Genomic DNA, 17,197 nt, shown 5'->3' with positions numbered 1-17,197 from the left:
GGTTCTACTCAGAGCTGATTTCATATGGCTATTTTCTATACAATATATAATTTGAGGACAAGCTCTGAATAGCAAAGAAGCTCAAAATCAGATTAAGAATAAACAGCAAGCAAGCTACCACAGAGAACAAAGTTGGAAGTCTGGGTTTTAATAAATACTCAATCATTTGAGAATTAATTCTGCATAACAGCATAATACAGACTATAAATTGAAACATGCCGTATATATTAAGACAACATAAAAATCTTATAAACACAAATGAGCTATTTTTCCAGAGGCTCTAAGGATGCTGGTAGAAAATTAAAAAAAAAAATACACAAAAAACCTGCCTACATATTTTATCAATGTCCCACTGTACTTTCTTGGAGCCGTGAAATAATTCAGATGAATATTGTACACTATCCCCCCCCTTTTTTTCATCACATTGAACACCATCAATACAGGTAGAGGCAACTATGACAATGGAAGAATCATGAGATAAAGTCAGAAGAACTTAAATTTGAGTCATAGATCTGACACATACTGGTTTTCTGAAATTAAGTGGCTATGGGCAAGCCACTTTACATCTCTGAGCCTCAGTTTTCTCATCTGTAAAACTGGAATAATATTCACATTACTGATCTCTCACAGGATGGTTTTGAGGAAAGTACTTTAATAGTAAAGCATTACAGAAATGTGAGTTGCTTTTATTATTATTCATACTATGTCTAGCCAAATGGCAGTTATTAGACACCCTCTCTGAAGACTCCCTCTAAAAAAATAAAGGAAATATGGCAAAGCACTTAGCTCCCAGGGAATGCTTACTCTCCAATGAGAATGTACCTTCTGCTTCCTCTAATAAAATCCTTTTCTGATGCTAAAATGTAGTGTGGAGGCATCCTGAGTTTTTCAAAGAGTATATCAGCAGAGCAAAAGCTCTAGGAGGCCCTACTAAGAATGAGGCTGCTGACAGACTCTATGTCTGTTGTCTAACAAACCAGCTTAGTTAAATGCAAAAGGGCATCAACAGAAGCCTGGTCACAAGATGACAAATGTTTTCAAGCATGGTAACTCAACGTAAAAGGGTTGCTGTAAATGAAGGAAGTACCCTTTATGACGAAACCATGAATCCATTAAATATCTTGTTCATAAAACAAGATATGTTTAAAAAACAAACCATCAGACATCAATTCTCTACAACAGTGGCTCTACAGAATCAAATTTCAAACCTATAGTTATATACTCTGGCTAAAAGGATAGTTTTTAAGGGAATAAGGACCACCCCCCTCAAGTAAGCAGAAAAGCAATAAATCAGCCCTTGTTTAGTTGTAACTCTCCTTTTTTTTTTTTTCAAATGAGAATTCCTTAACATCATTTTCCCAAAATGAACATTTAGGTTATTATTTAACTAGCAACAGAAGCATTTCCAAAAAAGAATTAGCTGCTGCTGTATTCACTGATTCTGTTTAATCATGACCAAAAATAAGCCTCAAATAGATTCTTTCAGTTCTTTTTAACTCTCTAGCCTAAGACACAGTATTTTCTTTCCCTCAGTCTCTGTTCTTTTCCCTGATGTTCCAATAGATAAGGTCTCAGAAGTCTTTGGATAAAATGAGCAAGACAAGTATCATTTCTGATAAGATTTAACAACACATTCGTTACTTAACAACATGATCCAAACTGCAGCCACAATTATGTCATTAAAGATAACTGTTTCTTAGCTTATTAAAATACATTTTATTTTAATAGATATATTTGGCTGAATTCAAACATTCACCACACACACACACACACACACACACACACACACACACGTGTCAAATCCTGTAAATTAAATCACACCCCTGCACAACGTTTCTTTAGAGAGCTGTGAAGCAGGGCACAGTGCTGAGGCTAGATCAGATTCCTATCAACCTCATGACTTGATTGTATGATTATTGCATGGCTCATTGCAAATTTATAAAGTTAATATTCAAGAGTTCACATTATTCAGTCTATGGAGAGCTGTCTCTCCAGGGAGGAGAGACATAAAAATCTGCCACTCTCCCTACCTTGGCCCAATTGACAGTGTTGAAATGTGCAGTGAAGTTATGCTTTGGCAAACATAAGGATTCCTAGAATTCACTGCCACAGTCGGACATTCTTTGTCCATAGAAACCATTTACACAAGTTACATAAATAGCTGGAAAGAACACAGTAAAGCTGTACAAAATGAAGACTCTTCCTCGATGATGAAGCTACCCTGTATCCAGATGCAGTCATGCCAGCCACAGAGAAGTACTTGACATGGCATGATTTGTTTGAAAACCAGAATAACTTCCTTGACATTTCAAAAATTGGATCCAACAATTTACATTCATTGTTTTAATTCTTATGGCCCAAAAACACTACTCAAAAAAATCTCGTTTTAAACACAGAAGTTAAGTTGATGTGATTTTTGTTCCAAATTTCCTAACTGACTAAGAAATACTTGGAAAGAAAAACACCCAGTAACACAGACATGCTGAGAGCTATTTCAGACATGGCATCCATTAGGGGGTCCTTTGCTCTTAGAAGGACAAGGGTCCTTGGCTGTTGTTGGCTTTACACAGAAGGTACATACAGCCCCTGAGAGTCTCTTCAGCCCCTTCTGAAAAACGCTATTTGAGAGACTGTAAATGACACAGTTGCAGAAGCTGTTACTAATGGCAAGCCAGGTCGTCAAGAAGGATGCAGTGCGGTTGCTGAAACCAGCAGAACTCTCTAACAAGAAGTAAATGATGTACGGCAGCCAGAGGATATAGAAGACACTGGTGATGCGGAACAGGACCATGGCATAGCGCTTATCTGGGCAGGGCTGTACCTCCCCAGCTTCTCCACTCTGGCTACTGAAACGTGCTCGCCTTTCACTAATTTCTTTGGTATGCTGCTGGCAGATGCGGAAAATGTTGAAGTAGGTAAAGCACACAATGAAAGCTGCAGGGGCATAGAGCATCATCACAATGAAGAGGGTGAAGTAAGGGTCAGTGGACCATGATTCAGCACACCACTGATATACATCTCCATGATACCCAGGTTTACCCCAGTGGAAGAAAGAAGGCAGGAAAACCAGGGTAGAATAAAGCCAAATCACCAAAATACAAATTCGGAGTCTCCAGGGTGTGACTAATGTATTATAGGTCAAGGGTTTGGTGATTGCTATGTACCTGTCAATACTGATACAGGCCAGAGAAGTCATAGAGACACTCTTTAGCACTGACACCACATAGCCAAAGACTTGGCAGGTCAAGGATTCCTCCAATGGAAGGGGATAATGGAGTAATGATAAGGAAGGGACCAGGCAGCTCACTCCCACCAAGAGGTCAGCATATGCCATAGTCTGGATAAAATAGCTTGTAGTGTGATGGTTTAGTAAAGGTGCACAATGAAAAACGAAAATCACAATGATGTTGCCAGAAATGATCAGCACAGTTAAAAAAATAATTATCATTACTTCCAAGAGGCAAAAATTGATAGTCTCCAAATAGTTAATTGCAAGAAGGCAAAAAGGATGGTTGGTCTGATTACCCTCCAAGGTGGAGTTCATCTTGAGGGCTGCAATAGAGTCTTCACTTCATGCTCCAGCCTCTCGGAGGAACAGCTGCTGTCATTGTCATGGGTCGAGTGGGGAATGACACCAGAGAAGTCTTGATCCACTTACTCCAGGTGCTGCCCTCCTTGTGCGTTTCCTGCAGTGTAATTCCCCTTTAAATAGGACTGCTCTGTACTTTCCTTGTGGCATCCAGAGCCTACAGCAGCTTTGCAGCCAGTCCTGGTAATGGCCATAGTGGCAACTTCACTTTGCACATAGCACCAGGGATGAGGCCAACCTCAGGGACACTTTCTTCAAGCCAAGTGAGGGTAGGGGGAAGGGGCAGAAGAGAAGGGAAGAAGGTTAGGGACTTCAGCAGGAGTTGCAATGTGTCTCCTCTGAGTAGCTGATAGAAGAAAAGGAGAGAGCATTTTACGTTTCAAATCTAATATGCTGGTATAAACACAGTTACCCTTTCATCAAACACTACTGCCTAGGGCTTCACTTCTTTAAACCCTTAGTACCACCCCACAAAATCAACCTCTAATGCTGCAGAAAAGCCAGCAGCAAAGCCCATTAAAGACTGACACACAACAGGAAAAATCCAAACGTAGTACAGTACAAATAGATCCACCTCCATTTGCTTTCGTCTGATCATTTTTTGGGGGAGGAGGAGGGAAGAGGACCTGATCAAGTTAATTACTATACTTGAGGTTTTGAAAAACCATTTTACACTGTTATTTATAGGAATGAAATTAACATAGCTGTTAGTTTCTTCATGTCAGTTTCTTCTTTAGTTCTAAGACAAACATTTTTCATGCTCAAAAACATCCTGACAGAATGCACTTGCCTAAGCTTAGTTTTCAAAGCATTACCTGAAATTTCTGTATGTTTCGATCCAAACAAAAGCCATAATACATCCCCAATCAGCAAGCCTTGCAAAGCTGGAATGTGCTTCAGTCTCGTTTACTGCAGAACTGAGACACTGAGAAGGGGAGTACTGAGGGGGAAGGGAAACAGAGAGAAGGAAGGGAGGGGGTGTTGGGAAAAGGAGGGAGGGGGAAGGGGAAGGAGGGGAAAACGCATGCGCATATATCCTGGCATCCTTCAGCTCATTTTAATGCACCAGCAGAGAGATGCTCCTTGCTTTCCATACTGAATGGGGGGCAGGAAGGGGGAGAGGAAATTGACAAGAGGAATTCTTCAGTCTACAGAGCAGCTTTTGAAGCCATAGTTTCAGCCTGTTTGGAAAGGATTCCTGCAAAGTTATCTGGAATTCTCTCCTCTTTCTCCAGATATACCAAAGCAGAGCATGCTGACATTGTGAGAAGGTCCTTTATCGTGACATTGTCTTCAGAGCTGGACCAAAAAACACTGCCAAACGAGGCAGTATTGAGAAGAGGAAATTCCTGTTCACTTACTGGATTTTCCCAGGGAAAAAAAAGCAATATTCCAAAAATATAAAGTATTTTAATAGTGCATGGTAACCCAAAGGCTACAATTCAAGCAGCACAAGAAATTCGGAGGCTAAAAATTCAATGCAACGTTGCTCCTTCATGTTTTACTGAGTATTAACTAATAAATGTTATGAGAGATGGCCAAAATAACTTGTGGGCTAAACAGTAACAGCAAAAAAAATCACTACAAACATTTTTTGGCAGCAGTATAATAAAAAACTTTACCCCTCCTGAAAACTATGAAGGAGAGCAAACTTACAAAGAACCATTGTGTATTCAGATTCAAATTTAGGTATACTGAAGAAAATGGCATTGTTATACACATCAGTGCTTTCAAGCTTCCTTCACCTTACTAGGAGTCTTACTCCAACAAATAGCAGCAAAGCAGGGAAATGAGTGCACCCATATCCATCCCATCCTGGTTGGAGAATTAGAGGAAGTTTCACTGGACAATTCTGCTATTGTTCATTGCCTTACTTTTGGTTTGAAACAAGATTAACAAAATGAAACTGGTAATGGTAGAAATGATAACCATTTTCAGCTCACTTACCAGTGGGGTTGCTCATAAATGACAATTTTTGGTAGCTTACACTTTTCTGAATTCTTATCCAATTAAATTAGGGTCTGTACATAATCATCATAAAAGGAAGCATGTAAGTAGCAGTTTTTGAACAGGCCAAGAGGTAGGTCTGCAGGCTTGGCTGATGCTACACATGTAACATATGTCAATCTTCATTTTTCTTTTGTTTCCCACATTTCTTTTTATTCATCCTGGGTGAGCACTTGTTTTTGAAATGTGAAAGACTACTATTTGCTTTATGGTAAACTCATCTGGGAAATGATGTTTGTCCAATTAGGAAAGAAGGCCCCAAATTCACTCAAGTGGATCACATCACAATAAGCTTATGCCTATACCAGAAACCAGAACTAAGAGGGAGCTATCAATTCTCAGGGCTAGAGTTGGAGGTGACTAGTCTAATTTCCTGTCTAATACATGAATCCTTTCTACTATATCCCTATTAAGTGGCTCCCTTCATCTGATTGTGATTTACACAGTATTCCTAAAATGCAGTAGAAGTCAGACTATTTCCTCAAAGCCTACTTTGCTCAGTATCCTACTATTTATAATAAGGTGACTTTTTAGGTGAATTAATTAACAGCAACTTAACAAAATTCAACAAGCATTTCAAATTCAAAAATTTATTAAGGACCTACCCTGTGTAAAGTAGGACTTGTTTTGAGAACTGCTGAGCATGCAGCCTGCTACGGATGTGTGGAAATAGCTCTTAGCTTGACATCAGAAAGACCTGGATATGTGTTTTGGCTTACTAGACTATAAAAATGGACAAATCAACTTAAATTCTTAAAGCCTCAGTTTCCTTATGTATAAAATGGAGATGATAATATTTATACTACATATTTTACAAGGTTGTGAGAAAAGCGTGAAATAAATTTTAAAGAACTATAGAAACGTAAGTCATCAATACACAAAGATTAATAATAACAGCCAACACTTATATAGCGCCTCTTATGCGCCAGGCACTATGCTAAATGCTTTACAAATATTATCTCATTTGATCCTCACAATATCCCTGGGAGTTGGACGCTGTTATTATGCTACATAGATCCTACCCTTCAATGAACTCACAACATAGTAGGGGAGCCTACACACGTTCACAAACAGAAACATCATAAGCATACAGAGAACTCTGATGAGGAATTGATCACTTCTGATGGGGAAGGGAAGCCGGGAAAAAGTAGCACTTGAGGTAGGTATTGGCAGATAAATAGGATAGCAGGTACATATTAGGTATGTGTGCTATAGGGAGGGAAGAATCTATTCCAGGTGTAGGGAGTAATGTGAACAAGAATACTTAAGTATGTTCATGGTAACAGTCCAATGTGGTTAGAGAATCACAGAATTCAATGAAATACACAGTTGTCATACTGCTCATAATTATGATTGTGATCTCTGGGTGTGGTAAAGTCAGTAAAGATCTACATATCTGTTCCACAAAATGTGTCTATAGATTTTATTAGAGAATCACAGATTTGAAAATGAAAGGGAACTCAGAGGTCATCTAGTTCAACCCCGAAATTTTATAATTTGGGAAAACGAGGTCTATGGATAGTAAATAATTTTCCCAAGGTCACACAAAGACTAAAAGTGGCAGAGCTGGAGTTTAAGTGCAGGTCTCTGGCCCCAAATTCAATAGCCTTTCCATTGTACCATGGTGTATCTCACACAATGTATATTTCCCAGCAGAAGAGAGTCAGAAGGCAATTGATGTGGGTAACACTGAATAACAACAAAAAATGAAACTACCTAAAACCTGACTGTTGCTAATATTATTATCATATTCTCATATTAGATATTATATTATAATATTGTCATATTAGTATCAGGTGTCTGTATTCAATCAGACCACTGACTAGTTAAAACAAAGATAAAAATCAACTTCGAATTGGAAGAACAAAGATGAGAAGACACATGAACAACTGCAAATCACTTAGGCAGACCTACTCACATTAGCTCCTGTGGATGGAAAATGGAAAAAAAAAAAAAAGGCAAATATATAGGCCTCAATTATTGCCATTTCCTGAAAAAGTTTAACTGACATACAATAGCTGCCACAATGGGATGATAAAAAACCCAGAAACTACTTCTGCCAGCAAATCTTTAATTTCATTGTTAAGAAGTCAAGTCTAAAACAAGTCAATCTTTTTAGAATACAAATTCATGTGGAAGACACCATTAAGGTGAATGTCAAATTACAAGTGGCATCACCTTATAAAATAGGCAAAAATAATGGAAGTGAATATAAACAGCTCAAATTTAAGATGTTCTAAATTAAATTTTTTACTGTTTCCCTCAAACCTGCTGCTTCTTCTGACATTATTTCTGTCATCAGTAATACTATTTAGCCAGTCTCAGGTTCAAAACTTTGAGAATATTCTTTTCTTTCCTTTTCTCACACATCTTATGTCTAATCAGTCATATTGATTCTACCTTCACAATCCAGCTCACATTTTTCCTTCTTCTCCATTGCCACCTTCACCATCTTTATATAGGCATTCATGACCAACTTTCTGAAACAGGTTCCTGGTAGTTCTTTTTAACTGTACTCCAAACCATTGTATCATACACTGACAGACAAATCACTTCAGTGAATAGATCTGGTAGTGTTCCCTCCTACCACATGGAGGAAAGTTCAAACTCACTTGTCCAGTATTCAAGGGTTTCCACAGTGCGGTGCCTTTTATTGTCATGGACACTCTCACATCCAGATTCTAGGTTAGTTGACTTCTTTTTGAGCATTTGTATTCTTAATTTTTCGCTTATGTGGAGAGGCCTTGTCCTCTGATTAGCAACTGTAGCTATATACAACACTGCCTTTTGGTTTGATAGTTGGACTGGAGTCAAACGGCAAGCCCAGCAAATTGCTCTGTTAGTTACTGGGCTTTTCCAGATGTTCACTGTTCTAAGACATTGCTTGGGAGTGGGCTTTGTTGTATTTTTACTTCAATTCAACATTTACAAGGTACCTACTGTGTGTAAGAAAATGCAAAAGGCGAAAATTAAACAGTACTTGCCCTCAAGATGCCTACATTTTACTTGGAGGAAACATACATAAAGAAATATAATGTGAAGAAAACCGAGGAAAGGGTTGAACAATAACAAATCAAGGACTCAGGGAAGGCTTCACAGAGAAGGTGAGACCTGAACAGAACCTTCTAGGAAGACAACGATTCTGACAGCCAACAGTATAGCAAGGAGTTTGTACAAATACATGGAAGCAGGAGATGAAGAGCTAAGTTCAGTGAAGGAAAACAGTCTAGTTTGGCTGTGACATAGAGATTACGAGGGAGGACAGAATGAAATAAGAGTAGAAAAGTACAGATAGCAGAAAGTCTTAAATGCTACTATTTACAATTTATCCTTATAAACAGTGGAGTGCCACTGACAGCTTTTGAGCAGGGAAATGATACTGCCAGATTTAAGTCTTAGGAAGTATACTTTGGCAGCCTTGTGGAGGAAAGACTGAAGAAGGGAAAGCCTGGGAGCAGAAGTGTGGAGATGAGAGCTCAGCTAGAGTAGGGATCTTGTGGGCAAGGAGAAGGGGAAGGATGAAAGAAGACCTGACAACACTTGGTAATTAATTGGGACATAGGTGAGAGAAGAGTTGAAGATGACTCCAGTGTTATAAACCTGGCTGACTGGGAGCACAGTGGTACATTTAATAGAAATAATGGAACTACGAAGAAGGGCAAGTTGGGGAGTGGGGGTAGGGTGGGGAAGATGATGACTTTTGTTTTAGATTTTTTTTTTGGTTTGAGATGCCTAGGGGCAGATGATGATATGGGACGTGAGGAGAAAGAAGAAAGATGCAATGGAATATATACATACATGTACAGAGTATGTATATATACACAAACACTTATTGCCATATATGACATATTCCACATATAGCGATATTCCAAAATATGTATAATTAATATTCAGAAATATATGCATATGAATATATACAAATATATGTATATTTGAGAGTCATCCCTGTAGAGATGATATCTGAACCTATGGAAGCAATCAAGGTCACAAAGAAATACAGTGAGAGAAGAGAAGATGGCCTAGGACAGAGTTTCAGGGGACTCATCCTGAGGGGCAGGAGATGGTTAAGACTGAGAAGACAGGAGAAGCAGGAGAACCAGGAAAGGCAATGAAGTCAAAGATGGAAAAAGTGTCCAGGAAAAATCAGTGCCCAACAATATCAAAAGCTGCAGAGACTTCAAGGAGGATGAGGACTAAGAAAGTATTAACAGCTTCTCTAGCTAAGATCACTCATGACCTTAGAAGAGTTTCTGTGGTGGAGCTGGAGAATCAGTGAGGAAATGGAGGTGGCAAATGTAGAAAAGCAGGAATATTACGAGCTGATCACAATGCAATAAAAATTATATTCCATAAAGGGTTGCTGAAGAACTTTTTAAAAATTAACTGGGGGGCAGCTAGGTGGCACAGTGGATAGAGCACTGTCCTTGAAGTCAGATGGACCTGAGTTCAAATCTGGCCTCAGACAAAACACTTGACACTTACTAGCTGTGTGACCCTGGGCAAGTCACTTAACCTCAACTGCCTTAAAAGAAAAATTAACTGGAGACTAAATTTTAAAGAACTGGTGGGTCAAAGAATAAATCACAGAATGAATGATAATTTCATTGAAGATAATGACAACAATAAAACAACATATCAAAATTTTGGGGCTGTAGCCAGAGTAATTCTTAGGAGCGTATTTATATAACTAAGCAATTTTATCAACAAATTGGGCATGCAACTTAAAAAGAGTTAGGGAACCCACAGATTTAACCCCCTCAATTAATACTAAAATAAAAATCCTGAAAGTCCAACAAAAGATGAACAAAACTGAAAAAAATTAATAAAGCTAAGAGCTGTTTTTGTTAAAAAGTCAGTAGAATAAGTAAACCATTAGCTAATTTGATTTAAAAAAAATAAAATTATCAGTGTCAAAAATAAAAGAATGCAGGAAACTATTAGACACTATTTTGCCCAACTATATACCAATAAAACAATTTAAAAGAAATGGATATTTACAAAAATATAAAATATCTAGATTTTTAAAAAGATATGAGATAGAAAAAAACCTCAATCTCAGAAAAAAAAACTTAATAAGCTATAATTGAACTTCTGGAGAAGAATATTCTAGGGCCATAAGGATTTACAAGCAAATTATATCTAACATTCAAAGAAAAACGAATTCTACTATACTATATTATTGTACTGTATTATATTCCTCGCTAGTCAATTCACTATCCTTCTTTACAGTGGCTATTTCAAACCTTACTGCTCTTCATGCCTCCCCTATAACCTGCTCTTCCCACCTCCTCAGTTAAAGACCTTACTTAAAATATCACACACACACACCCCCTCATTCTCTGTAGGTTTCCAGTTCTCCCTTTCTATTCACATTACATCATTCAGACATATTCCCCCTACTATATCCTCTTCACTTCTCCCTTGCATGAAGAAATGACCCTTGTCCTTGCCAAAGCAAATGCCTCTACACACACCTTTGATCCTACAACCTTTCCATTTTCTCCAGTATATCTCCCCAGCCCTATCATCTCTAGTTCTACCTTATTTTCAATCTCTACCGACTTCTTTACTGTCTACAAACACGCCCATGTCTCCCCTATCCTTAAAAAACCTTTATTAAGACCTACTAGTATTCCAGGAGCCAAGATGGTGGAGTAAACAGAAAATTGTCCAAATTCTCTCATATTTACCTCCAAACAACTATAAAACTGCTCCCAGAAATGAATTCTGGAATGGCAGAACCAACAAAATGATGGGGTGAAACAAATTTCTAGCCCGAGACAACCTGGAAGGTTGGTAAGAAAGGACTGTCTCATTTGGGTAAAAGGGGAGCACAGCCCAGGGCAGGCAGCGTCCCATCCAGCCAGCAGCAGGGCCTGAGCCCCAGGGCAGGTCAATGATGGACCTGTTGCAGTGCTGGGCAAGTGGCTAGCCCTGCTCCCATGCAATTCTGGTGCAGAATCACTCCCATCCCTCCTCTCAGCCCTGTGGGCCTCAGTGAAACAAAAAGTGAGCCACTAAGCCAGAGCCCCTCCAGCACTGTGCAGCACCAGCCACCTCCCACCCTATCCCAGTACCAGGTGAACAATAAGATGCCAGCACCAGGCCTCACCACATGCATCAGCACAGCACCAAATGAGCTGCGAGACACCCATGGCACTGCGCAGCACCAGCCATCCCCCACCCCACCCCCAAGCAGTACCAACCAAACTGCCAGACCCCTGGAACCCAGCACAGCACTAGGGGCCCCTGTGGGCCTCAGGACAGCACCAGCACAGCACCAGACAAACATCCAAGGCCTATAGCCACCATCACAAGAAGCTTGGGACAGTATCCCTTCCACCCCAGGAGCAGAGTTCAACTTTTAACAGTAAACAAAATAGACTGGAAAAGATGAGTAAAAAACAGACAAACAAAAAAGACCTTGACCACAGAAAGTTATTATTGTGACAGGGAAGATCAAGATACAAACTCAGAAAAGGACAACAATATCAGGACACCCACATGCAAAACCTCAAAGAAAAATGTGAATTGGCCTCAAGCCCCAAAAGAACTCCTAGAAGAGCTCAAAAAGGAGTTTAAAAATCAAATAAGAGAAATAGAAGAAAAACCGGGAAGAGAAATGAAAGTGATGCAAGAGAATCATGAAAAATGTCAACAACTTAATAAAGCAAGCACAAAAAAATTGAAAAAGATGTACAAAAATTTAATGAAGAAAACAAGTCCCTAAAAAATAGAGTTGGCCAAATGGAAAAGGAAGTAAAAATACTAAATGAAAAAAATAACCCCTTAAAAATTAGAGCTGGACAAGTGCAAGCCAGTGACTCCATGAGACATCAAGAATCAAACAAAATGAAAAGAATGAAAAAAATAGAGGAAATTATGAAATATCTCGTTGGAAAAACAACTGACCTGGAAAATAGATCCAGGAGAGATAATTGAAGAACTACTGGACTACTTGAAGGCCATGATTAAAAAAAAAAAAAAAAAAAAGGGATGAGACATCATACTTCAAGAATGGAAAAGTGCCTTGATATCCTAGAATCAGAGGATAAAATAGACATTAAAAGAATCCACTGATCACCTCCAGAAAGAGATCCCAAAATGGAAACACTCATGGACATTATAGCCAAATTTTAGAACTCTCAGGTCAAGAAGAAAACACTGCAAGCAGCCAGCAAGAAACAATTCAAATATCAGGGAGCCACAATCAATTACACAGGATTTAGTAGCTTCAACATCAGTGGACTAGAGGGCATAGAATGTTATATTCCAGAAGGCAAAGGAGCAGGGACTACAACCAAGAATTATGTACCTGGTGAAACTGAGCATAATCCTTCGGGGGAAAAAATGGTCATTCAAAGAAATAGAAGGCTTTTGAGTTTTTCTGATGAAAAGACCAGAGCTGAACAAAAAAAAAACTGATTTCCAATTTCCAGACTCAAAAGAAGCATAAAAAGGTAAAAAGGGACTCAATAATTAAAATGTTTGCATCCCTGCATGGGAAGATGATACGTGTAATTCTTAAAAACTCTGACTAGTAGTGCAGTTGGAAGGAGTACATACAGACAGAAGGTAAAGGTATAAGGCAACTTTGAGAGGATGATAAAAAAATTAGGGGGTGAAAAAAAGGATTATACTGGGAGCAGAAGAAATGGAGAGGTAAAATGGGGTAAATTATCTCACATGAAGAAGCGCAAAAGACCTATTACAGTGGAGAGAAAGATGGGAGGGTGGATGGTGGACATTGCTTGAACCTTACTGTCATTGGGACTGGCTCAAAGAAGGAATAACATACACAATCACTTAAGTATAGAAATTTATCACCTTATAGGGAAGTAGGAAGGGAGGGGGTTGAATAAAGGCAAGTGGCAGGAGGCTACTGACAGAAGGGAAAGCAGATTGGGGGAGGTGGTAGTCAGAAGCAAAACACTGGTGAGGAGGGAAGGGTTGAAAGGAAAGAGAGAAGGATAAACAGGAAGAAACAGGATGGAGGGAAATACACAGTTAGTAATTATAACTGAATGTGAATGGGATGAACTCTCCCATAACGCAGAAGCAGATAGCAGAGTGGATTAAAAACCAGGTCCTATAATATGTGGTCTACAAGAAACACACTTGAAGCAGAGAGACATACACACAGAGTAAAGGTGAAGGGATGGAAAAGAATCTATTATGCTTCAGCTGAAGTAAAGAAAACAGGGGGTAGCAATCATGATCTCAGACAAAAGAAAAAATAGATCTAATTAAAAGAGATAAGGAAGGAAACTATATCATGCTAAAAGGTACCACAGACAATGAAGTAATAACAACACTAAATATATATGTGCCAAGTAGTATAGCATCGAAATACTTGTAGTTGAAGTTAAGTGAGTTACAGGAGGAAACAGACAGCAAAACTATACCAGAGGGAGACCTCACCTTTCCCCTCTCAGAACTAGATAAATCTAACCACAAGATAAACAAGAAAGAAGTTAAGATAAATAGAATTTTAGGGAAGTTAGATATGACAGACCTCTGGAGAAAACTGAAGGGGGATGGAAAAGAATATATCTTTTTCTCAGCGGAATATGGTACCTACACAAAAACTGACCATGTATGAGGGCACAAAAATCCCACACGGAAACACAGAAAAGCAGAAATACTAAATGCACCTTTTCACATCATAATGCAATAAAAATTACATTCAATAAAGGGTAATAAAAAGAGATTAAAATTATTTGGAAACTAAATAATCTAATACTAAAGAACCGGTGGATCAAAGAACAAATCATAGAAATAATCAATAATTTTAATAAAGAGAATGACAACAATGAGACAACACACCAAAATTTATGGGATGCAGCCAAAAGCATTAGGGGAAAATCTCTTTCTTTTCTTTTCTTTTTTTTTTTTTTGGTGAGGCAATTGGGGTTAAGTGATTTGCCCAGGGTCACACAGCTAATAAATGTCAAGTGTCTGAGGTCGGATTGGAATTCAGAGCTCCATCCATTGTGTCACCTAGCTGCCCCTGGGAAAACTTATTTCTCTAAATTCTTACATCAACAAACTACAGAAAGAGTAGATCAATGAATTGAGTATACAACTAAAAAAAAAACAACTAGAAAAATAAATTTAAAATCCCCAATTAAGCACCTAATTGGAAATTCTAAAAACCAAAATTGAGATTAATACAACTGAAAGAAAACTACTGAGCTAATAAATAAAACTAGGGGCTAATTTTATAGGAGAAAACCCCAATATGATAGATAAACCATTAACCAATGGTTTTGATAAAACCATATTTGATAAAAAAAAAAGAAAATCAAATTTCCAGTATCAAAAATGAAGAGGGTGAATTCATCACCAATGAAGAGGTAATTAAAATAACCATTATAAAATATTCTGCCTAACTATAAGCCAATAAATCTGATATTTAAGCGAAATGAATGAATAGATATAAAAATATAAATTGCCTAGGTCAACAGAAGAGAAAATAGAACACTTAAATGCCCATTTTAGAAAAATAAATTGAACAAGCATCAATGAACTCCCTAAGAAAAAATCCCCAGGACCAAATGGGTTCATAAGCAAATTCTACCAAATATTTAAAGAACAATCAATTCTAGTACTATATAAACTATTTGGAAAAACAGGGGAAAAAGGAGTCCTACTAAATTTTTTTTATGACACAAATATGGTGTTGATACCTAACCCAGGAAGAACTAAAACAGAGAAAGAAAACTATAGATCAATTTCCCTAACGGAAATTGATGCAAATAATTTAAATAAAATACTAGCAAAGAGATTACAGCAATATATCACAATGATCATACACTATGGCCAGGTGGGATTTATAACAGGAATGCTGGGCTGATTCAATATTAGGAAAATTATCACCATAACTGACTATTGACTATATCAATAACAAAACCAACAGAAATCACATGATTATCTCAACAGATGCAGAAAAAGTTTTTAACAAAATATAGCACCCATTTCTAATAAAAACACTAGAGAGCACAGAAATAAATGGAGTTTTCTATAAAATGATGTGTAATATCTATCTAAAACTATCAGCAAGCATTATCTGTAATAGGGATAAGCTCGAAGCCTTCCCAATAAGATCAGGGTGAAGCAAGGATGGCCATTATCACCATCATTATTCAATACTGTACTAGAAATGTTAGTTATAGCAATAAAAGAAGAAAAAGAAATAGAAGAAATCAGAATTGGCAATGAGGAAACAAAACTATCACTCTTCACAGATGATATAATGGCGTACTTAGAGAAACCTAGAGAATTAACTAAAAAACTACTTGAAATAATTAACAATTTTGGCAAAGTTGCAGGACATAAAATAAACCTATATAAATCATCATCATTTCTATATATTGCCAACAAAGCTCAGCAACAAGAGACAGAAAGAGAAATTCCATTTAAAATAATTGTAGACTTTATGATTTAGACATAAAGGGTGATACTATAAGCAAATTAGGAAAGCAAAGAATAGTTTATTTTTCAGATCTATGGAGAATGGAAGAATTTATGACCAAACAAGGGACAGAACATTATGAAATGCAAAATGGATAATATTGATTACATTAAATTAAAAAGGTTTTGCACAAACAAAGCCAATGCAACCAAGATTAGAAGGGAAGAGGAAAGCTGGAAAACAATTTTTACAGTGTCTCTGATAAAGGCCTCAATTCATATATATATATACATCATATATATATATCATATATATACACACACACACACACACATATATAATATATGTATATATTTGACTGAGAACTGAGAAATGAGTCAAATTTATAAGAATACAAGTCATTCCCCAATCAATAAATGGTCAAAGGAGATGAACAGGCAGTTTTCAGAGGAAGAAATTAGTTATCGATAGTCATATGAAAAAATGCTCTAAATCACTATTGATTAGAGAAATGCAAATGAAAAGAAGTCTGAGGTACCACATCACACCTATCAGTTTGGTTAACATGACAAAACAGGAAAATGATAAATGTTGGAGAAGATATGGGAAAATTGGCACACTAATAAACTGTTGGTAGAGTTGTGAATTGATCCCACCATTCTGGAGAGCAATTTGGAACTATGCCCAAAGGGTTATAAAATTGTGCATACCCTTTGATTCAGCAATACTACTTCTAGGTCTGTATTCCTAAGAGATCATAAAAAAAGGGGGAAAAGGACCCACATACACAAAAATATTTATAGCAGCTCTTTTTGTGGTACCAAAGAAATGGAAATGGAGGAGATGCCCAACAACTGGGGAATGGCTGAACAAGTTGTGGTATATGAATGTAATGGAATACTATTATTCCATAAGAAATGATGAACAGGCGGATTTCAGAAAAACCTGGAAAGACTTACATGAACTGATGCTGACTGAAGTGAGCAGAACCAGGAGAACATTGTATACAGTAACAGCAACGTTGTGCAGTGACCAACTTTGATAGGCTTAGCTCTTCTCAACAATACAATGATCTAAGACAATTCCAAAAAGACTAAAGATGGAAACTGCTATCCACATCCAGAGAAAGAACTATGGAGTCTGAATGCAGACTGAAGCATATTATTTATTCTTTTTTTTTCTTTCTT

General features: G+C 37.6%; 2 protein-coding genes across 4 annotated transcripts in view; both read right to left on the bottom strand.

Annotated features, from left to right (window-relative positions):
* The window catches only part of LOC114047174 (rab GTPase-activating protein 1), a 218,109-nt gene that overhangs the window by 82,289 nt on the left and 118,623 nt on the right, over positions 1–17,197 (bottom strand). The gene's annotated exons all lie outside the window — the stretch shown is intronic.
* Positions 1,308–4,465, bottom strand: LOC114047177 (probable G-protein coupled receptor 21). Its single transcript, XM_027867974.1, has 2 exons — positions 4,405–4,465; positions 1,308–3,935 (listed from the first exon to the last, which is right to left on the bottom strand). Exon 2 carries the CDS (start codon positions 3,542–3,544, stop codon positions 2,495–2,497), a length of 1,050 nt encoding a protein of 349 aa, XP_027723775.1. The 5' UTR covers positions 3,545–3,935; positions 4,405–4,465; the 3' UTR covers positions 1,308–2,494.

The sequence above is a fragment of the Vombatus ursinus genome, unplaced genomic scaffold, assembly GCF_900497805.2.
Source record: "Vombatus ursinus unplaced genomic scaffold, bare-nosed wombat genome assembly UNPS02014786.1, whole genome shotgun sequence".
NCBI lineage: Eukaryota > Metazoa > Chordata > Mammalia > Diprotodontia > Vombatidae > Vombatus > Vombatus ursinus.
This window is presented reverse-complemented; position numbering and strand designations above follow the sequence as displayed.